At 45.4% G+C, this 21,828-nt stretch overlaps 6 protein-coding genes across 6 annotated transcripts; 3 read left to right on the top strand and 3 right to left on the bottom strand.

Annotated features, from left to right (window-relative positions):
* Positions 1 to 6,253: 6,253 nt before the first annotated feature.
* PHALS_01111 (uncharacterized protein) lies at positions 6,254 to 8,035 on the bottom strand (the record flags this gene model as incomplete). Its single annotated transcript, XM_024730911.1, has 1 exon — positions 6,254 to 8,035. The coding sequence occupies one exon, from the start codon at positions 8,033 to 8,035 to the stop codon at positions 6,254 to 6,256; it is 1,782 nt and encodes a 593-aa protein (XP_024581142.1).
* A 531-nt stretch (positions 8,036 to 8,566) lies between these two features.
* PHALS_01110 (FOG: RCC1 domain) lies at positions 8,567 to 10,102 on the top strand (the record flags this gene model as incomplete). The annotated part of the gene is made up of 5 exons (XM_024730910.1): positions 8,567 to 8,687; positions 8,747 to 8,908; positions 8,968 to 9,501; positions 9,557 to 9,935; positions 10,018 to 10,102. The coding sequence occupies 5 exons, from the start codon at positions 8,567 to 8,569 to the stop codon at positions 10,100 to 10,102; spliced, it is 1,281 nt and encodes a 426-aa protein (XP_024581141.1).
* A 521-nt stretch (positions 10,103 to 10,623) lies between these two features.
* Positions 10,624 to 12,528, bottom strand: PHALS_01109 (nuc156 family protein; the record flags this gene model as incomplete). The annotated part of the gene is made up of 1 exon (XM_024730909.1): positions 10,624 to 12,528. One exon carries the CDS (start codon positions 12,526 to 12,528, stop codon positions 10,624 to 10,626), a length of 1,905 nt encoding a protein of 634 aa, XP_024581140.1.
* Positions 12,529 to 12,789: 261 nt separating this feature from the next.
* PHALS_01108 (Variant SH3 domain) lies at positions 12,790 to 14,513 on the top strand (the record flags this gene model as incomplete). The annotated part of the gene is made up of 3 exons (XM_024730908.1): positions 12,790 to 13,679; positions 13,776 to 14,361; positions 14,418 to 14,513. The coding sequence occupies 3 exons, from the start codon at positions 12,790 to 12,792 to the stop codon at positions 14,511 to 14,513; spliced, it is 1,572 nt and encodes a 523-aa protein (XP_024581139.1).
* Positions 14,514 to 15,057: 544 nt separating this feature from the next.
* Positions 15,058 to 17,025, top strand: PHALS_01107 (wd40 repeat protein; the record flags this gene model as incomplete). Its single annotated transcript, XM_024730907.1, has 1 exon — positions 15,058 to 17,025. One exon carries the CDS (start codon positions 15,058 to 15,060, stop codon positions 17,023 to 17,025), a length of 1,968 nt encoding a protein of 655 aa, XP_024581138.1.
* An 81-nt stretch (positions 17,026 to 17,106) lies between these two features.
* On the bottom strand, positions 17,107 to 18,803 carry PHALS_01106 (cytosol aminopeptidase; the record flags this gene model as incomplete). Its single annotated transcript, XM_024730906.1, has 4 exons — positions 17,107 to 17,816; positions 17,931 to 18,047; positions 18,119 to 18,173; positions 18,237 to 18,803. The coding sequence occupies 4 exons, from the start codon at positions 18,801 to 18,803 to the stop codon at positions 17,107 to 17,109; spliced, it is 1,449 nt and encodes a 482-aa protein (XP_024581137.1).
* Between the last annotated feature and the right edge of the window lie 3,025 nt (positions 18,804 to 21,828).

The following is a 21,828-nucleotide window of genomic DNA, read 5'->3' as shown; positions in this document are numbered from 1 at the left end:
TTACTCTTGGAGTAAGCGGATTGCGATCCGCTAAACTCGTACTTGTTCTAAATATAGAGCGAAAGGTCGGTGACCTAAGTTACGCTTCTTCAAAGCGCAAAGCCACGGCAGCCTCGCTGCATAATCTCTAGATATGCCGGACGAGCCATTCAGGTGCAAATGCAATTCATAGATTGGATATGCCACATATGGGCATGCTGTTTGCTCTTTAATCGTTGCGCTTAGACTAGTTAAAGGATATTACCACCTTCTCGTCAAGGATAGAGACTCCCTCTTACTACAGCGAGTGTTCCGAGCGAAAATAGCTGGTAATGTCAACGACACTACCTGATGCATCAGCGACATTCAATCGTTGGTCACACAGCTGTTCGGTCACATCGTAGCTATACACAAACCTGTATCGACCATGTATTCGTATTCAAGCATATCAAACATGTGGAGAACCACATCAAACACTTGCGAGTGGTGTTTGAGCGTATACTTTACAACCAGTTAGTCTTTAAAGCTAACGTGTTTTAGTCGCGGACACTTCTCCTTTTTGGGCTGGTTCGTTGGGATTAGGGCCTGCGGGAGATCCCACGAATACATAGGTCGTTATCGTTGGCTAGCGCATCTGTCTGAAAGGGACTTCAGGAAGTAGCATGTTCTGACCATAAACCTGCACGAGCAGCGCGCAACTCACACAAACATGGCATGGTCCTCAAGAATTTTTTTGACTAGATTACAAATGCTGGGTGCGGTAGAAGAGTCGTCTAAGACTGAAAAGAGCATCATGCATGCCCCAATTCTGACCATTTCGATTCCCGATCGACTCATCCACATCATCTGAGACCATCCACTTGCAGTGCTTAATTTTGACCAATTGCTAGTGAGCATGAACGCAGATCGCCTTTAAGTATTGCCGGCCAAAGGCAGCAGAGAACAACTACGCTGTTCATGATAAGGAAGTCCTTGCACCCTCGTCAAGTTTAAGGTAGGTCTAAGCCGTTCGTGAATGAATACAGGTCATGCGTCGTTGCGCAAAACGACGTCGTCACCTCATATCTCAAAGATAAAGGTAATATGGTTGGCCTTCTTTTCCGAATATGGTATTTAAAATAATATTTTGTCTGGATCGGTTTAATGTGGCATATGTGCTTTCACGTCGGCCGACATAGAGCGTTGCGTGATAATGGTGTGTGTGGCGCTCGTGAAAGCCTTAAGATTAAGGAGTTTGAGAAATCAGAAGTCGCATTATCAAAGCGAGTAGCTGTACACCTTCATCGCTATGACATATGTCGAGGCTTCCTTAGAGCGATATAACATATTGCACGGTGGGTGCTATAAATTGGTGGTACAAACTGTATACATGAGTAATACATATTTGCGCACGTGTGGGACGTGATAACTGGTTAAATCCTCGCCGCGATGGGCGAGATCTTTCGTCAGCCTGTCAGTTTTGGCAAAGTGTTGCAGTACAGAAATATGAAAAATTATATCGTCTTCCGATGACACCATGAGCGGCCTGGTTTGGGGGGAGTAATCCGTCGTCTACGCCGACATCTTCTGCTGAAGGTGCTCTAGCAGAGCATTTTCTTGATCAGAAACGCCTCTGAGCGCGCGCTTGTCCTTGAGAAGCGATATGTTACACGCCCTCGAGCGAAGCAGAGACACGTGTTATGATGCCAGTATTGTGATTATTGTAGTAGATTGATCATCTATCATAGTGTGATCGGTCAGGATTCAACCTGGCTGCTTCTCGATAAGTGATCTTGCCAACATGACTCGCAGGTGGTCATTGTATAGGAAATAGATCCACGTTTACGGTAATGATTTAGTCAACTTTAATTTAGTAGCTCTGGATTCGTCAACCGCCGATCTCCCGCAAACAAATTGCCAGACGAATCGAATGTATTGCGCTGTGGAGGATATTCTCCGAAGCACGTGCACAGAGATACTGCTGTGGTATAGTAAGCTGCTCCTACTCATTGATATCTAGATGAAAACACAGTGAATGCGTCTGCAGGCTTAACCCCCCCCAAATTTCTTGTGTATCCGTAATCCTCGGGTCATTGTCCGAGCCACAAGGTGGCTCCGGTCTTTGTGGGTGCTACCGATCAAACTCGACTTACTAATATCAGCCGGGCTACACTTCATAGCAAAATCATTAAATTTATCGTTTGAATTGAGCGTTGTGCGCAAAGTGCGCTATGAGGGCCAGATTAATCAAAAGGAATACGCTAATGCCAAATGCAGGTGGAATACACACGAACATATTGTAGGCAAAAAATAGCATTGACTGTGATCAAATTGTTTGATCATGTAGAACCTGTTGTTTACAAGACTAAATTGCGGTCAAGTTGTTTCGGACCGTTTGTGGTCGTAGCAAATAATTGATTGAGTATACTCTGAAGAAAATGCGAACACAGCCACTGTCTATCTGGAGCCATACCATGATCCAGTTTTAAGAGCCCGTCAAATGGTAAAAGCTCTTTCGCAGATGAATTAGCATCCCTAGCATCACTTATGGAAACGATACTCTCGACTTGAAGTCAGTGCATTGTATCTGAACCGTATGATGTTGTCCCGTACGATGAAGAAGCTCGAGAGAGAGTGTGAGATCTAGCTTAAGACAGCCGCAGACCGTGACTCTGAGAAAGCGTCAACGTGCCGCCAAAACAAGTAGAGCCCACGAAAGATATATTTGAAGAGTCGATCTTCTCCGGTACAGTTCAATGAACCTAGTTCCTGCTGAATATTAAAAGATGCGGCATGTACATACCGTCTGTTACCAGCATCCAATATAGTGGAGGAAATCCACCAAACAAAATTTTAGATTTGTTGCGTTTCCATTTAGGCAGAATCGCCATGTTTCTGTGGCCGCTTAGGACCTGGCGCAATATCATCTTATATTTCCCTTGAAGAAGAGGTAGGGTCGCGCGTTGCAGTGCACTACAGAGAGATCAACCTTGCGGTAAGTGAGATCTTCGTCCGTAGCTGTAATAGCGGTCTCCTGAAGACGAGCTAGGCTATAAGCATTTTAAAGTGAGGGTGATGGTTGGTCACCATGACGTTTGTGGCTTTCTTTGTACTTCTCGACGTCAAGCATGAATTGTCTCACTGAGACTGGCTTGAAAAGCATCAACACAGTAAAGGAACTGATCACATGAAATGATTTTGCGCTGACTAACACAATGCATGCCGCTCCAGGCTTTACTCCATTCTATTTTGCTTGGTTTGCCCGGTGCTTTTTTGGTCAACCATGAAATATATTCGTGGTAGGCCAACGATACAATCAGACTCATCGATATCAGTCCTGCTACGCATTTTAAAGAAATCACGGATTTATCACGATGAGATTTGTCGACGTGCGCGAGTTCGTGACGCTATGACTGGGAGCCAGGAATATGCAAAAGCAGAACGTATCTACTGGAAACAGACACATTATGCTCTGGTGTATGATGTTTTATACTATTATTTCATCTGCATATGTAGCGTCTAATAAGGTGGGATCCCACCATGCAGCGGGGTTGTCGTAGTTCTATGCTCAGAGGAAGCTAAGCTAAGGTCACCGACCTTACTTTCCTTACAAGAGCCAGTACGAGTGTAGCGGATCGCCTCCAAGAGTACTTAAAACTTCAACCAAGGAAAAGACCCTCTCCCGATCAGAACTGAAACTGTATTAGGGTTGCGGCAGAGCCGCCAATATCTAGGTTTCCCAATTAATATGGTTATACCCGTTTAATATAGTAAAACCAAATTGATACTGACAGTCCTGCCTCGTAGTGGCTTCTTGTCACGGTGTAGCCATACTATCGTGTAGTTACACCAACCTGTGTAATCCACACCTATGTATCTTGTGTGACCCGCCCATACATTCAAGGGTACACCACATCAAGTTCATTACGGTTGTAGGCATAAAGAGATTGAGCTGCACTCCACATATTCCAAATAGACTTCTAGCACCTACTGCGTTAAACATAAGCTTAGTAAAGCAAGACCACTATTCCGCTTTTACGAGCCAGTCGTTTTTGTAAAGACTAAATTACCTACCAACCGCTACCTGTAGCTAAACCGCCTTTTTCACTATGACAGCGACAGAAGACTGAGCCCTAGAGTTACTTCATCTGATGCGTGGCTCAGCGCACGCATCCGAGGTATGGCTCATCTCGAAATCGGCCACCTGTCGGGAGTCACTGAGTTAGTCGACGTGTTGCCATTACCGAAAGGGCTATCGAATGCCAGCCTCTGGGGGCGTCCTTCACAAGTATTTCTCAATGAGCGAGAAATCCTCTATTTCCAAGTGGAATGGACCGTGGGCCGGCGGGATCGTCATCGCACTACCGTCGGGGCATAGTTGCACTGGCACAGTCATCATAGAGGGCACTGATGTAATGTAATGGGTCAAAAGTTAAAACATGCTGGGTGATACAGGATGCTGGTTTAAAGTTGAGGTTTTGCACTGGTGATGAGAATGACGTGTCTATGTCTTTTAAAGTAAGTGGCATAAGCCAGTCACATCTGCTGGGATCTTTCCGCAAAAGTTGAGAATAAATCTTCTTGACCTTTAAGCTCCGTGCACCCAAAGCTCAATCTGGGGTCCAACCTCAAAACACTCTTGATTGCAGGAATCAGATTTATAGGAGCCCGAGATTGTAATCGTGAAATCTTTAGGGGCCCTCGGGGTGTTTTGATTTGTAGCTCTACGAACCATCAGCTTATATTTTTCAGTTGCATTTTTGCATTCAAACCATTAAGATGCTTCTCCTCCCTCAAAGTCAGGACTACTTGTTTCCCTCCACGTTTGCTTGATCGTCGCGCATGCGTGTGTGTAGGTGTGAGGGGCTGTGTGAACAGCGCCTTTACATTATTGAAACGCTGCTGATTGAGCCATAGACCTGGCGCGTCAAGTTGCGCTCTTGCACCAGCTTTCGAGCGCACAATCTGCTCTCGCATCAAACAAAAGGCCCGTACACAAACATTTAAAGGCTCCGCCGCGGTGCGGCAAGCGGCTTCCAATGAGCCAAATTCATTATCACATCCTGATTTTTATGAGTCGCAGCGGCTCCTGCGCTTACAAGCGAGTGACATGGCTAGTTGGACCCCATGACGGTAAATACAAAAGGCCTCTAATTTGAGCTTATTTTCAGTGTCTTGATTTAGCACCCGAGGGATGTTCGGTGTTGCTACCCACTGCGCGTTGCTCAACGCAGGCTCTAAGAGTCAAAATATTTTATGTGGGCTGCGCGGCAATTTCCGTGCTCGAACAATGCTCAATGTCGAGGAGGCCTGAGTGGGACTATTGGGCGGCGTTGACGGAAGGCAGACGGACCCGTCGTCCTCCACATTACGCATTACTCTATTTTGGTGTGGCATTTCGATGACGCTAATGAACTATTCCGTTTAAAATCCAAAATTGACTTTTATTTATTTTTATCTGTGGCAAAGCCGCCAAATTTTAGATGTATAGATTTTCCTAAATGTATGTAGTAAAATTCAAATACATGCGTAACTAGTGGCTACCCAGCCACATACCGTATCCTTGTTTGGGTGCAGTCACATACCCATCTCGCGTGACACACAACCCTGTTATCAGGGTACGTGTAATCCCGTTACAGATGACGTTTGCATCGGAATGATTGCTGCATTGAGCTCGTCAATTTCTGACACAGCATATCTGATGTTCCGATATCCAACGATAGTTCTTAGTTCTAACTGAGGTGAGATGCTTTTAAAGTTTCACCAGAACTTGTTCAATACACATATTCGACAGCTTTAATGGGTGTACGGTACCACTGTGACGGCACAGGTTACTATGTGAGATGACTGTAGAGGGAATCGGACGTGAAATCACGCATATACTTGGAGCGCTTGATGAAGGATACGTTGTGACCCAGAAACCTTTCCTCGCACTAAAGACAGCATTTGTTGTCTTCAGTCACAAGCTACGGTACATACAATGTAGGCCCTTCCTTACAGTATTACCCGGTATCGTTGGTTTTGTTGAGATTTTTAAAGCCTGTCACCTTTCGAAATTTTTCTTATATTATTTCGATGCTTTTCATTCCATTTTCTAGGTAGCAAGTAAGTATCTAGTATTGGCGAGCTCCAAGAAATGGAGCTAATAAAGCCTTATGCGAAAGTTTATTAGACTGCATTGACATAACACGGATACACCAACGCACAGGTTGAAGAGCCAGACTCGATCATATTACATGTGAAATTCCTGTGACAATCCTCACTTAACTCTTAATTTATTTGAGTCTAACATGCATCAGCTCGCATTTAGCATCGCAGTAAGTTGCAAACTACCGTTATGCGCCGATTGAGGGACCCATAGAAGTAGTGAGCCGCCTCCTGTACTTGGAAAATCGAGAAAACCCGGACGCCACCGATCCAAATATAAAGTCTTTCCTCCCAACGCTGATACATTTGACTCCCAAACTACAGTTTCGCCCGCGCGAACAATGACTTCGTCAATCTTGTCACCTCCAGATTTGATATTGACAGCAACATCTTTTTTATCAACGCTTTTGAATGTAATCTTGACACTACCGTCGCCAACTTTTGTCCACATACCACTGCTGTTGTTGAAAGCTCCTTGCACAATGGACATAGCTAATGCTTTCGTCAAGTCACCATCGTCAATTTCACCAATGAGCTGGGTGGGGCCACAAATGGGCTGAACATACTGGGAAACGACGGAAGATACGTAGAAGAAGTCCCAAATGGCATAAAATCCAATCGCGCGGTCTGCTATTTTGAAAGCGTAATTATAAAAATTGAGCATGGTGCCATTATCACTGGTTCCCGAACTGATTAAATCGTCTACGATGGCTGCGAATGTCTTTCGAAGAGTATCTCTTGTGGCATATGCCGTGTGTTCATCCGAACCCACCAGGAGCTCGGCCATGCAATTATTTGTTGCGATAGGAATGTCATTTAGCATGAGATTCGATTGGCTCATAACAACGCGAATGTCGTCCTCTGAGATCTCAGGATTAAGCAAGCGCAGTTCTGCTACAGTCATCCACGTACGATCCAGCAAACGCTTCAAGTCAAAGCCGCACGTTGTGTTGGACTTGAGGGCGGTCTTTAACGACTTGATATCTGATCCTTTTAGCTCCTTCATTGAATCTCCTAGTGCAATCCTCTTCATAAAATTCGTAAATTCATCCCAGCTGGACAAGATGAAATCCCCGTTGGAGACGACGTCCATTATAATGTATTCTGCAGTGGTAACTACTGAATCGGCAAATTTAACCTCGTCAGACGCCCGCTTTCCAATGCAATAGGCTATTGTCACTGGAATATCAATAATAATGTTGTCAGCCTGGTACAAAACCGAGAGAATCTTGTCTTGAGTGGTTTCTGGGTGATAGACTTTGATGAAACGAATATATCGGACCAGAGATTTTGTGATGCTAATCATATATTTAACGCACTTAACCGCAACTTGAACACTTCTTGACCACTTTGTCATGTCACCGTAGATACTCCACCCAGAAAGCGATATCGCTGTCTGGACAACAACCGCAATCTTGTAAAAAATGGCAGATCCACAATCATCATTCTGTTTGATGCACTCAAGCCCACACTCAATTGGATACGAATATGGACATTGCGTCCAGCAGATCCCAAACCTTCTTTCGAATCCCAGAGGACATCTCTTTGCAAAGTGAGCTTTACGCCAGCACGCTCGGGAAGATCGAGAAGCGTTGAATGCGGAACCAACCCAGTTGGCATAAGTCTGTTTGATCGTACTTGTTGCGTTGAGTACGCTGCCGAGTTTACGCACCGCATGCATCACTGCAAATGTATTTGCAAATTCTTCATCATGCATATCATCGTAATTGCCATCAAAATTTAGGATTCGGTTCTCCTCTAAGTTCTCTGCGTCGCGATGTGAAGCATCATTATACCTTACATCAACAGTGTTGGCAACGGCATTGCTATCTCTTATAGAGTCGAATCGAGGCTCGGAAACGTTAAATGAACTATTTGCAGGCCCTGCCATAGCAAATGGTCTTGGAATCGACGCGTTACCGAACAACATCAGCGTTCCACTGACTAGTATACTAAAGCCAGCCAGCACCATTGCTATCCTCAGCATTTTCGAGAGATGTCACCGTTATAGAAAGTGCTGGACACAAATGCGGCAAAATAGGTTATGTCAAGTAAGCCATTGATTGACGTTGAGCGTCTTGACAAATTGATTCTATCAAAATAAGTTTCGGGAATGGAAAGTACTACATGTTCATATCGCTTCTTCCAATCTCAGATATTATTTTCGCCTGTGCACCACTGGTGGGAGGCGAGCAGAATGTGGGCGTGTTCAAGATAACCACCCTGATTTGAAGAGTCAGTATTTCTAAGAAATTGGTTCTTACTAAGTAAATCATAGCAACTATTTGTGCATTATAATACTTCATCATGATTTGCGATTTTCATATCAAGTATTCAGTCGTTATACATTAATAATGTCCATTAATTACACTTTTACTGGTCTCCAAAGAAATATTTCTAATAAGTATACTAGAAATATAGTTGTGCGTGGTGTACAAGGCAAGTTTTCGTGCGATTAATCATGGTGCAGGTCTTGCTCACTGCTTTCCGCGCGGCGACGCGACGTACTATTGCTGTCAAAGGTGAAGTTACTCGTAGCGTGCTACAGCTGCAAAAATCCCTCTACACAACACAATCCAGCGGTAGGAATACACATCCAGGCACTACATTTCTTAAATGTCTGACGCCTTGTTTAATACAGTGTACACGTGGGGCAATGGTACACTAGGTCAGCTTGGTCATGGACCGGTAATCAAGTCAGGCATGCGTAATGCTTACGAAGAGCTGACACCTAAATTGGTTGAAGCTCTAGAGGGAAAAGCTATCACCTTTGTCGATTTCGGTGCAAGCCACAGCGCTGCCAGTAAGTCCCTCGTATATTATTTTGAATTAACGGTGAATTGAGGTTGCTGATGTGTTTAGTTGATGAAACTGGCAAACTTTATGTATGGGGAAGTAACGAATACGGTAAGTTAGGCCTCGGTGAGAGCAGCGAGATCGAAGTTCTCCCTCGTGAGGTAGAAGCGCTTCGAGGCGTCAAAATTGTGGATGTTTCTTGTGGTGACTACTTTACCGCGGCCGTGGATGAAGACGGCAAGATGTACTCGTGGGGATGGGGAGGATCCACTATGAAGGGAGCTGGTGGTCTTGGCCACGCTGGTGGAAAGGATGAGCCTTTGCCTCGATTATTGACGACACTGGTCGATCAGGGTGTACCTATGGCAACAGTGGAATGTGGTGAGTTCCATACGGTTGCACTTACGAAAGACGGAGAGATATGGGCTTGGGGAAATGGCGAGTACGGCCGTCTGGGCAACGGCGAGTCAGACACTTGTGAGGTGCCCGAGCCTATTGAATTCTTCTCAGAGGATAATATTGTATCGATTGCTGCTGGACGGGATTTTTCATTTGCTCTGACAGACAAGGGCGAGCTATACAGCTGGGGAGGCAATAGTCGTACGTAATGCTTTTGAAAGGCATGGTCGCTGGTACATTCAATATTGTGCTGTAGATAATCAATTGGGTATCGGCGGTGGTCTTGCAATGGATGTATACAACATCGAGTCGATTCCTGTGCTGATTGAAGCGTTTGACGGTGTCACTGTAAAGCAGATTGCGGCGGGCTACGACCACGCTGCCGCTGTGACAGCGGACGGACGGTTGTATATGTGGGGAGCTAAGATCTGGATTGAACCACACGAAATGACAGCCGTGAACGATCATAATATAGTACAGGTGGCTTGCGGGCGACAGTACACAGCGGCATTGACTGACACCGGTAAAGTTTTTACTTTCGGTAAGGGTAGCTCTAATTGTTTGGGCCATGGCGATCGCAAGAACCAGCTACAACCTGTGCATATTCAGGCTCTGGCCGGTGTTCAGATTACCTCGTACGTTTTGCGCTTGTACATTAATCAACGCTTAGTAACAGCGGTATCGTTTGATTTATTTTGGTTTGACATTATATTACAGGGTCTCGTGCGGCGACTACCATATGGGCGCAATTGCGAGACCTCACGCTGAGGCTGCAGACACTGACTTTTCTTTACGGGAGTAGAAGATTCGTATGCCGTGTGGTAGCCTGATTTATAAATGTAACAAAGATGGACAGTCTTACACATCATGCCTTACTCAGCAAATAAACCGTCGCCTCGATCTTTCAGTCCAGCTAAGCCGTAAAAGTTGCATCATTGATGACTCGCGCTATTGTTATACTGACGCGGGAGCTTTGCTCCGGATGCTGTTGTTCACTAGCTTTTTCTTATCGTCGCTTTTCAGCCGTGAACTAGAGCGAAGCAGGCAATCAAGCGAAAGCCTCTATTTCGAAACAACACGTTGGTCAAAGCTCAGCAGGTCATCTTTATCTGGATGGCGACTGCTACAAAATATTGTGCGCTGGCAGCGAGGAACACCAGCTGCTCGACATGTGGCATAAATCAAAGACCGACATGGACGAGTGTCTACTTCGTTACCGGGACGCTGTATTTAACGAGATTTGTGTCGTGAGCGAGTGACAGGATTGATGAAATTCACATCATACAAATGGTCAAAAACTTTAAAGCTCCTAACTATTCATATTTACTTGCCATCACGCTTCCGCTTTAAGTTGTAGCGACTTTGCATGACGGCAGACCCCGTGCCCTCCGAAGCAACGACATCGGTAACAACGTATGGAGTCTGAGCACTCTGGTGTGCAGATGACATGATACCATCGAGTAGCATGCTGCTGCGAACCAAGAGATTAACTCGTTTTAACGCAGACAGCGGTAGGGGGCTAAGAAGAAAAAGAAGACGTTTCTCAGCATCCACAGCGCGAATAATGCCAACACCCAGACATGGAGCATGAACTGGCTGTAACACGATACGAGGTGGTCCTTCACGCTGCTCGCACTTGTCATATTTGATAGGTTTGTAACTAGGGTTTACACAAAGACCAACAACGCAGGCATTGAGCGAAAACAAAAGCTGGCTTGGTGCCACGGAGGAGCCCGCAAAGGCAACATCGACGCTGTCAAACGAGACAACGAAAGGTGAAAGTTGAGCATACGCGCGGTAAATATCGCTATCGACGCGATTTTTCTCGGATAGTACTTGAAGGTTCTGCAGTAAAGATCGCGGAAGAGCACAGGGGACGCGAGACAGAAAGTATGTGTGTAATCGGTAAGCACGAAGCTCCTTTGAGCTTCGCGGTGGTTGTGTCAGGCCAACAGGATCCCAAGGCGGAACAACATGGATGCGCCACGTGCCATCGTTTGGGACATCGAACTGTTTGTTCTTCGTTGCAGCCACAAGCTGCACAACGTGGTCGGGGTTTGTTTCCTGGATGACTTTGCAAAGCAAGTCGTGCCCCATGCTTTTGATCCATCCATCGGTGTTTATAATGAGCGGAACACTCTGTTTGTCGCTGGAGCTCGAGCTTCTACTATGACTTGACCACTTTATGTCGTACAATCGTAGCAAGCTCTTAATTGCCTTTATGAAGTACAATGGATCATTGCCTGGGTTTGTATTACCACAAAAAAATGAACGAATTGGATTCTTCATGTCAGAATATCCCGGTCCCAGCAGTGGAGTAGTTAGCGCATGAAGTGTCACAAGACCCGACGGGGTAAGCTCGCTTTGTCCCAAGTCAGTATCCAAAAATGCTACAATTTTGAACTTTGAAAGCAATGTGTTTACTAGGTACCTGCAAAAGGTAGATTTTCCCACACGCTTACCACCACAAACAACAATCTTTTGCGAAGCCGTCGCTCCCTTTGCCAACAGACTTGATACAAGTGTATTCACCGTGGCTTGCCAGGGCTCTGTAATGTTCACAGTCTTAAAAGATTCTGTTACCACAAGCTCGGCCAAAACTCGCTCCGAGGTCTTACTCTCATGCGGAGAATCTATCCCTCGAGATGTAGCACTTTTGTTGTCAAACTTTTTAGTAAGAGCACTCATCATGTTATGGTTTGATTTCGAAACAATAATTTTAAACCCTGGGAGGATTGCTGGCGACTTCGTTGGCCTTGTATTCTCATAAAAGCTCATTACATTGCCATATGTAAGAGGAATGGCTCGGAGCACTAATACAATAGGATAATCGTTTACGAGTCGCATTGCAAGATTGTCTGCAGCAATCTCTTCGTCCTCGTTCACAGCTTCTGCAGGCAGATTTGGCTCCATCAATTGCAACAGACTGGCACTCGCTGGGCTGAAAGGTGCCTGAGTCCTTTCGTTGCCAGATCGACCTTCGATCATCAGCAAATTGTTCCATTTGGGTGAATGCAGCGAGAAATACACGCCCAGCGGCGGATGGAATCCCAAAACCTCTAGACTACCCTGAAAAACCCGAAATAATGTCATACCGGCGCAGTTTAAAATCAAATTTTTCTGCATTCCAAGCGCGACGACATTACCAGAACGCACGCAAAACGCGCGGTACTGTAACGAACAATCTGACCCGCTGGCTGCAGTTGAGTTACTCGAGATTACTTCCATCACTTACAGTTTAGTGTGCCTCACACACAACAGGTCATTAAATTATTGATCTATTGCATTTCTCACACGTCACACATTGCAGCATCTCTTATCCCAACTCTTTGAGTTAACCGCAATCTCGTTCATGACATATTTAGATACGTAGTCTGCAGATTATTTTTGTGATAACAGCCCATGGTGTAGAGTTTGAATGGGGCATTTGCTTCTTAACATATCAAACAGCAAAGTAGTGTAGCAATTATACGTAAAGTGCAACGGATAATGTTGCCGGCGCTTACTACCAAGCCGAAGCAAGCTGTGCGTCAGCTTCATGGCTTATCAAATGATTCGATCGACTCGTATGTTAATATGCCACTTAGTGGAGGCTCGAGCACTGAAAGCCGGATGGGAGTGACATATGTGGATAATACTGAGTCAGGCAGGGGGACAGTGCGTGCGTCAGCACTAGCATCAGATAGACTTAGTATGAATTTGAAAAGTGCGAATGGTGAGGATACAATTACCATGGCTCGTGTGTTGCGAGATCGGAAAGCTTTTGGAGATGAAGAACTGTCTTTGCGTACAGGAGAAATTGTCAAGGTACTTTCAACCAAGCGTACAGGATACTTGAAATGCGAAGCAGAAGGGAATTCGGGTTACATACCGTCATCGTACTTGGAATTTCTAGAAGTCGATAATGGTCTTTCCGGCAGTAGCGGCACAAATGAAGAAGCTCAGCGAGCAGTTGAAGCGCAACGCAAAAGGCATCAGCATAAAGAGAAGCGCCGGAAGGAGAAGCAAGAGGCAAAAGATGCAGAAATAGCATTAGCGACTGCACGATCAACGAATAAAGAAGCTTCTAACGATGACAATGAATTTTACGAGACTCCACGCAAGCGAAATAAAAAGGAACGAAAGACTCGAGAATATGAAGCAAGCGATAATTCTCATCGAGACAAGGCCGAGATGGGGCACTTAAGTACCCGGTCTCGAGGTGCGCCGACAGATACGGAACGAATACATGGTAGAAGCAAGCACTCGAAGAAAAAACGGCATCATGACATTGATAGCAGTGAGTCAAGTGATTACGATGGTAAACGTTGTGGTCGACATGGCCGCTGTCGTTGCCATCATCGATTTGAGGCTAGTGATAGCGAGTCCGAATCAACATCGTCAGATGATTCGGATAAGAGCAATCGACGAAGACGTCGACGTCATCGTCATAGACATCGACGGAGCTCAAGTGAGAACGATGATGATGATGGCAGCGATCACAAACGTTCTTCAAGACGTAGCAAAACTCGGCGTGATAAAGGCGACGCTGTGGTGGAACCTGTGGAAGAGGCTCTTTCATCTCGAAAGGCTGAAAAGAAGAAGCTGGCAGCAGCTTTACAACAAGCTGAAAAAGGAGTTGGTCAGCTTGAAATTGAGGCGAAGGATAAAGCCAAAGAAACTGTTTTAACAAGTAAGAATGAGGTTGACCGAGACAAAGGAAAGGAAATGAAATTGGAACAGAGTGAAAAGTCTGCGGCGACTGCAACAGCTTCGCATCACAAGAACGACGAAGGTAGCAGGATATCAGGCTCTATATCTTCGAGCAAACAAGACAAATCTGGTTTTGGCAGGCAAATAGGAGAAAAAATGCGATCTCTTTTAGGTGGTGGAAATAAAAAATCTCACAATAGCTCGAAATCGAGTGGCATTCTGAACGCCTGTCCAGGCACAGTACAAGGTGAAGAAGGTTGGTACGAGCACGGCGAGAACGAACGCTATTATTTTGTGCTTATAGATAGAAAATGGAGTCTTTTGTATGGGCCTATGACAGAGGACGAATTTGAGGACTATTCGAACCGGGTACGGCTCATACTAATTTTTAAATCATCTACATACTAATTTTCTTTAATTCTTAGGTAACGACTCAAAAGCGGTCCATCGAGCTGCCCCCGACTTTCTTACACAAATCAGGCTATTTTCTTAACTGCGAGCTGCGGGTTCAGAAGAACTAATTACCATTTCTTCGAAAGAATTTAAATGTAAGATGTTTGATCGAAGTCTTGATGTAAAGTAGAGAATTGCTCAACCTTGATGTATTACCCAACTTTATAAATCTGCATTGACATTGGGCAATATTCCAATATCTTTTAGGTATCGTACCTTTCTCGATGTCAGATCTGTGCTGACGGAGCATGAAGCACTCTGAATAGGGACCCAGCAAGAATGCTAGCGCACAATTTTTATACCGAAACTGTATTTAGTTTTCCTCATACCTCACAATTATCGTGTGAGATCAAAGAGATGTGAAAGTGTACTGTTCATTGAGGAAGCTAATCTTCAATTGGCACTGAGGTCCTCAGTTGACATGGCTGAAACGTGTTTTTGTCCGTAGCAACACTATTTGACTCTTTGCCGACTCCACAACAGAGCTTGCAACGATTCGCCTCCGAGAATCAATCGTGGAGTTACATTCTTGTTTTTACACATGTTGTGGTTACGCTTTTTCAATCAATCGTCTCTTCATTACGACCACATTAAATCGAATTTCTTGACAAAATGCACTATGCTCGCGACAACAATGAATGTAAAGATGAAGGTGTTTCTCTCAACGATAGTAAGTCTTATCGAAAAGATTTCACTTCGATCAAAAGTGAGCCTCAAAGACCGTTTGAACAGCAGTCTAAGTTTTCTGCTAGCCTCGTGTTGGAGCACACCATCGGCTTCTCCGCGGTGCCAAACTCAATTTACTATCACCCTTCAGGCCAAGACTACGTGTATCCTGCTGGCGGAGTCATCTTGCTAACACCTTTTCAAGACGCGCATAACCAGATTTTCTTGCGCGGACATCATGACAACGTTTCATGCATCGCATTATCTCCTTCAGGTAGAATCTTGGCATCGGGTGAGCGTGGTAAGCGAGCAGATGTCCTCGTTTGGGACTACTTTTCTCGGCGACTTGCTTTCCGGCTGTCAGAACATGACGCCGGTGTCGCTGCACTTGCCTTCTCGGATGATGAGCGACTGCTTTGCTCAGTAGGTGTTCCAGAAGAAGGACCACGGATGTACATTTGGGACGTCCAGACTGGTTATATTTGCGCAGCACACCAAAAAATGTCTAATATTGTCTCTGCAGTTGCATTTGGAGGCATGGCACGCGATGTCAAGCGACGTAATACACCCAACTATCAGTTTGCAACGGTTGGACATCGCTTGCTGCAGCTTTGGGTGCTTGATCCAGTTAGAGGCGACCTCACGCAGTACAGAATCGAACAGTCTCTCGTTCGTGATTATACATGCGTACAATTTTCACCCGACCGCGAGGTCCTGATAGCTGGTAGTTCCAGTGGCGACTTCTGTGTTGTCAATGTGAAAACTCGACAGCTTATCAAGGTGGTACCAGCATGTTCTTGTGGTGTCAATTCCCTTGTGTATTTTGAAGGAGGACTTTTAGTAGGAGGTGGTAACGGAAGTTTTTTGCACTATAGACACGATTTCGTAGATACCTGCCACCTCGCTTTTGACAGTGCTGTTGTGGGCATAGCCCTTCACGCTGCTCAAAATGAAGTCGTGGTTGGCACACAAGCTGGAAGTATATTTGTGGTGCGTCTAGCATTTGGTAACTCGCACCACAGTTTGCAAAAGAAGTTGTTGTCCGAAAACCACTCGAATGCTGTAGTGCAGGTTGCATACACCTCAAATGTGTCTGATCGATTTGCCACTATCTCTCAGGACTGCACTATTCGCATATGGGATGCCTCTGATTACACAGTCGCTACATGCTGCTTCGTCCGCGGTGCTGGCGCTCCTACATCCCTCCATTATTCGCTAGATGTACTTCTGTCAGGCTGGACTGACGGATGCATTCGATCTCATTGCAGTAAATCTGGTACCTTTATCTGGTCCATCGATAATGCACACGTTGGTGGGGTTACAGCACTTAAATTAAGCCACAACCAGCGCTTGATCGTGTCAGCAGGAGTCATGGGTGAAGTACGGGTGTGGGATATTCGCAAGCGGGACCTGATTTCTCACCTGAAAGAGCACACTATGCCCGTAACGAGTCTGGCCTTGTATCAGGACGATCTGCACGTCATTTCGGGCGGCCGAGATCGAAGGCTGCTATGCTGGGATCTACGCAACGAGCGAAAAGTTTCATGTCACCTCCAGCGGATAGGCGGGATAAACGCTGTAGCGCTATTTACTGACCAGAATCTTGTACTCAGTGCTGGTCAGGGCAAGCGTATATCGTATTGGGATCTGCGCATCGACAACCCCTTCACAGTGATCCCAGAAGCTCACAAAGAAGAAATCACGTGTATTGCTATGGCACATGATTTGGAAGTATTTGCCACAGGCGGAAAAGATCGACTGGTGAAGTTATGGAACCGTAATACCAGTCAATTAATCACGGACGGCGTAGGTCACTCCGGGAATGTCCTTCATTTAGCATTTAGTCCCGATGATCGCCAGCTTGTCTCTGCTGGTGATGATGGCTGCGTGTTCGTATGGAATCTGTACACATAGTACTCATTGATCTCACCCATTCGAAATTTTTACATGTGCCACCTCTATTGACATAAGAACTCTACCGAATCGATAATACTTCTACTGTTGTTCAAGATCTTTCAAGTATGTGTAAAGCAGCTGAACCCCAAAGCCTGTAGCACCTTTAGGGAAATACGATTTGGCAGCATTGTAATTCGATGGCCCGGCAATGTCAAGATGTGCCCAGTCAACACCTTCGTATACAAATTGTTGGAGAAAGGCTGCAGCTGTGCAGGCTCCACCGTGGCGAGAACGACCGGTGCTGCGAGAATCCGACTGTGAACCTTTGAGAGCGGCTGTATGCTCAGGAAGTATCGGTAGGCGCCAGCAGCGCTCGTGGCATTCCGTTCCGGCTTTCTCTAGCTTATGAGCTAAATCGTCTGAATTGGAAAATAAACCTGCACAGTGCTCACCTAATGCAATCATGCACGCACCAGTCAGTGTGGCCACATCAATTATCTTATTCGGCTTGTACTCCTTCTGAATGTAGGACATCGCATCACCAAGCACTAAACGACCTTCGGCATCCGTGTTATTATTTTCCACAGTAATGCCCTTGTGAGATTTGACAATTGTTAGCGGTTTAACGGCCTTGGATCCGATCGCATTTTCAGCTAAAGCTAGAGCGCAAATTATATTGACCTTTAGATTCTGGCGTGAAGCAGCGCGAACGGCTCCAAGTACAGCAGCAGAGCCACACATGTCCATGTGCATATCCTCGATAGAACCGGTCGGCTTAAGATTCAAGCCGCCTGTGTCAAAAGTTATTCCTTTGCCGATTAACGCAATTTTTTCGTCGGAATTTGAATTTCCACAATATTCAAGAATAACGAGGCGGGGAGAGCAAACACTCGCTTGACCGACGCTCAAAAACATGTTCATACCTTCCTTCTTCAAATCATTTTCTTGTAGAACACGGACTGAAATATTGGGAAGATCAGTCGACGCACGAGCTACCTTCTCCATAAACGCCGGGTCCACAATGTGCGAACGCTCGTTGCCTACACAGTATAATGAGTATAGCAGTCAGCACTCCAACATAGCCGTGCTATATCAAAACAAAGCATCTCACCAAGGTTTCTAGCAAAGATCGTCTCTTCACCCACTATTGCCTGCTCGGTCATATTCTACATAGTTCCAATACCAATGAGCATTTTTTCATCGCAAGAATACTTTAAAAAGTTGCAAACCTTCTCAAACTCGTCTGATGTATCCAAATAAATCTGCTCGAGAGGCAGACGCAGCTCTGTATCTCCGTACGAGTCTGTGGCGTCTGCCATGTATTGATCAAACTGATAATTGGAGAGCATTGAAGCTTGAGAGAGCAACTCTACGACACGTGCGGTATTTAAAGAGCATCCCTTGAGCGTAGGCACTTGTATCACCGCGCTCTTGACGTGCTTGCTCTTTAGCATACTTAGTGCTCCGTGGGTGGCATCGCGTAGGATAGTGGGTGACACCTTTTCAGCATCTCCAAGACCCACTAGAAGAAGGCGCTGATTTTTATAGACATCGTCGTCCTTACTTGGGTACAAATACAGTTTTTCCTGTGGTTTGGCTTTGAAGTCTCGGAGAGCGGCGGCGGATACGGGGAATGGCAGCGAACTCTGTAGATCCTCCGCAGCAGTCGAGCGAGGTACAAACACGATGCGTGCATCAGGTGAGCGTGATGCATTCGAAAGGAGAGAAAGTTGGGTCCGTACGCGCTGCTGCACCGAAATATGCGCGGCTGAAGAAGTGAAGAAGCGACGCAACATTTTGATGGTTTCAGCAATAAACGATGGTGTGGATGTGTTCAAATTTTTTAATTAATTCAAATTTTGAGTAATCGATTGCCGAACAATCGTACATATTTTCAGAGTTCTGAAATAGCCTCGAAGTTCAAAAGCGCTGTTGATCACGTCTTCTACCTCGTGTTTCGTCTCAATTGGCTCGTCGCTTGCGTATGAAGTGATATCAGCTCGATCAGTAGTAATATTTGTGCCGCTGGATGACGGGCTTTGCCGGCAAATAATTTAATTTTCGCCCGGAAACGCTCTCTCGACTATGTCGATAGCGTTCAAGTAGTTGAGTATCAAGCAAGGATCCATAGTTGACCGTTCTGATATGTGTAAGCCACTGCTTGATTGTATCGTTTGGATTAAGCCCCGCCCACCTAATTTTATAGTGCAAAAGCCGTCGTGTTTCGATGTGTATCGCCTTAAGGCATGATGTCTGCTAACGCTTTTCAATACCGTTCTGCAACTGTCTAATCGATTGGTGGATTAGCCGGATCCCTCGGCCGACCATATCCATCCGCTCATGAATCAAACTAACGATATCTCATGAGGCAGAACTTTCAGTCAGAATTGACAAGCACGACGCTTGGAAGAATGTGTTTGTGCATCTAAAAACAATGAGCGGTAATATCAATACCTCTGGGATAAAGGTAAACTGCTTCAAGTCACTGGATCGCTGTAAAATCGTGGAAAGGACAAGAATATAGTTTATTTCAGTCGTTGGGGTTACAGGTCCTGGCAAGATTCGGCAAGAAATCAAATTTCAAGTCCAAGAAGAAATTTGCGGAAGCGGCATCGTAATTGAGTATGAACTTGCGACTGCAGAGTCATGCCTTTTGCATGGTGCAGACGAACACATGAAGTGAAGTGACGCGTCATTTGAACATGGTTGTGTACCACCTTGATTCCTTGCATGTATGTTCAGAACACACGACTTGTCTTGATGAGGCTTGTCTCGGTAATTATTAAAGTCCATACGAAGCTTAAAACATAATTACCCTGGGTATAAGGCGCACGGCATGTCATTACCGAGCGCCCAGAGATACAGAGCATTAGCATCGTACCCAATTATCTTTTTACACCGCGAATCTTTGTCTCGTTGCGCTTGGCGTAGCGATTGAAGATAATTGACGGACCACCAGCAATGTTAGCTTTCATCTTACCGTATAGCTCCTTCTCCTCCTTGTCAATGGAATAGACCAGTCTGTCTGAGTTGAAGTCAAGCAGCTTCTTGTGCGGAAACCCTTGAGAGACATATCCTTACGAGCGGCGTTGCGCGAAATGCAACTAATCAAGACGTTGCCGTCGATGTGGCCAAGATTATTATTAATTCGATCAGCTGAGGCAGTTTCAGCACTCAGAGGACCTTAGCAGAGACCAAAGGTACTTCTGTTGATTTAACAGTCTATCTAGGTGCCCTAGCGTCATACCAAACTCGCGCTTTTCCTCAATATCCTGACTTTTGTAGCCAATCATACGCTTACTGGGGAATCGAAACGCTTGCGGATACTTCTTGGAGGGACATTGGAGGTTGTCAAAGCATGTTTGATACATGAGACCTGGTAGTGATACTCCATTGTATCAGGATCGACTTTATATCTTACTACTATACAATAAATTTCATAATTAATTAATTCAAATATTTGGCTTATACCTTTTTTTGGAGGTTTTAAGCCATTGTCATTGACTATACTTTTATCTCAGAAAACAAATAATTAATTAAGTTCGGTTCCAAATTTGCTAAGTTCGGTTTTGGGCTTACGCTTGCGAGCACGGATCTGCTCTCCATTCTTATCGTCGTAGCTCCTTTGATACGACAGTCCAGTTTCACGTGTGCACTGATAGTAGCGCTTCTGCGCAGCCTTAATTCGCTCTTTGTTAGCGAAGTATTGTTCAGGTGAGTAAGCCATCTTTGTATATTACTTACTTTATATTTATCAGTAATAAAACAAATATTACTTGATGTGAATGGATGTCCAGGTATCAGACTTGCCAACACCTTACACTGGGTAACCGGTTCGTGGAAGCGGTCCGCCAGAACCGCCGGTTGCGAAGAGTCACGTTCCGTAGCCCACATGAGGAGAGAGAGCAAATGAAACACTACTGCATTTGCATTGAACAGCACAAGAGACTACAAAGAATACTTTAGTTGCGAGCACTTCGCAGAAGCGTAGGCAAAACAACAAAGATGTCGCGGATCTGTCTAGCGACGGACGATGATGTGAACATGTCTGTTCCGCAGCCAGTATACGAATACATTGCGCCAAACGGCATTCGTACAGTTACGTCGGGCCCGGGGTCAGTACGAAGAGCGTGTGCGGGAACGTTGTCGGTGGACCAATGAGCCATTCGAGAATGTGTTAGCTGGTATCCGAACCACCATTGACCCCAACTTCCTGGATTTCTTGTCTTAATACGAATTTGGCAAAGACAAATAAGACATCTCCGACGACGAGATCATGGAGAAGGTCAAAGAGATGTGAAACGATGAATGAGGCGTACGTCAGTGACCCATCCGCCCTATTCAACAATCAATTGAAAATGAATCTTTCTATTGGAGATGTTCCCGGTCGTGTATCCAAATACTATATGCTATTCGAGCAAATAGTTGAATAGATTGGGTTTCAAGAGAATCTGGGTCGTGGTCGGACAGGGAACCTAGACTATACAGATCGCATGAAGGAGTGGAACAAAATACTGGTGGAGAACCTCCAACCACTAATGCTGAAGGAAGAGATCCAGGGAATGCTGAAGCAGCTCAAGTATAAAAACGTCAAGTCGAGTGATCAACTGCTATACAAGTTGGTACTGGATCGAGCCACGCTGCAACAGCTGTACTACAACAGATTTGATGGGCGGGGTCGGTCTTCCAAAGCAAGTGCCAAGAAACCGGGTCGAGGGTTTCCTAATAGGGATGGGAATCGCACTACACTGGTACAACGCGAGCCAACTGTGAACAACCCTTCGACGTCTGACGAAGTGGCGCGACCTTCAGATGCAAGCA

Source organism: Plasmopara halstedii, assembly GCF_900000015.1.
Source record: "Plasmopara halstedii genome assembly, contig: Scaffold_1343, whole genome shotgun sequence".
NCBI lineage: Eukaryota > Oomycota > Peronosporomycetes > Peronosporales > Peronosporaceae > Plasmopara > Plasmopara halstedii.
The sequence above is the reverse complement of the archived record's forward strand: the minus strand, read 5'-3'. Positions and strand labels throughout refer to the sequence as shown.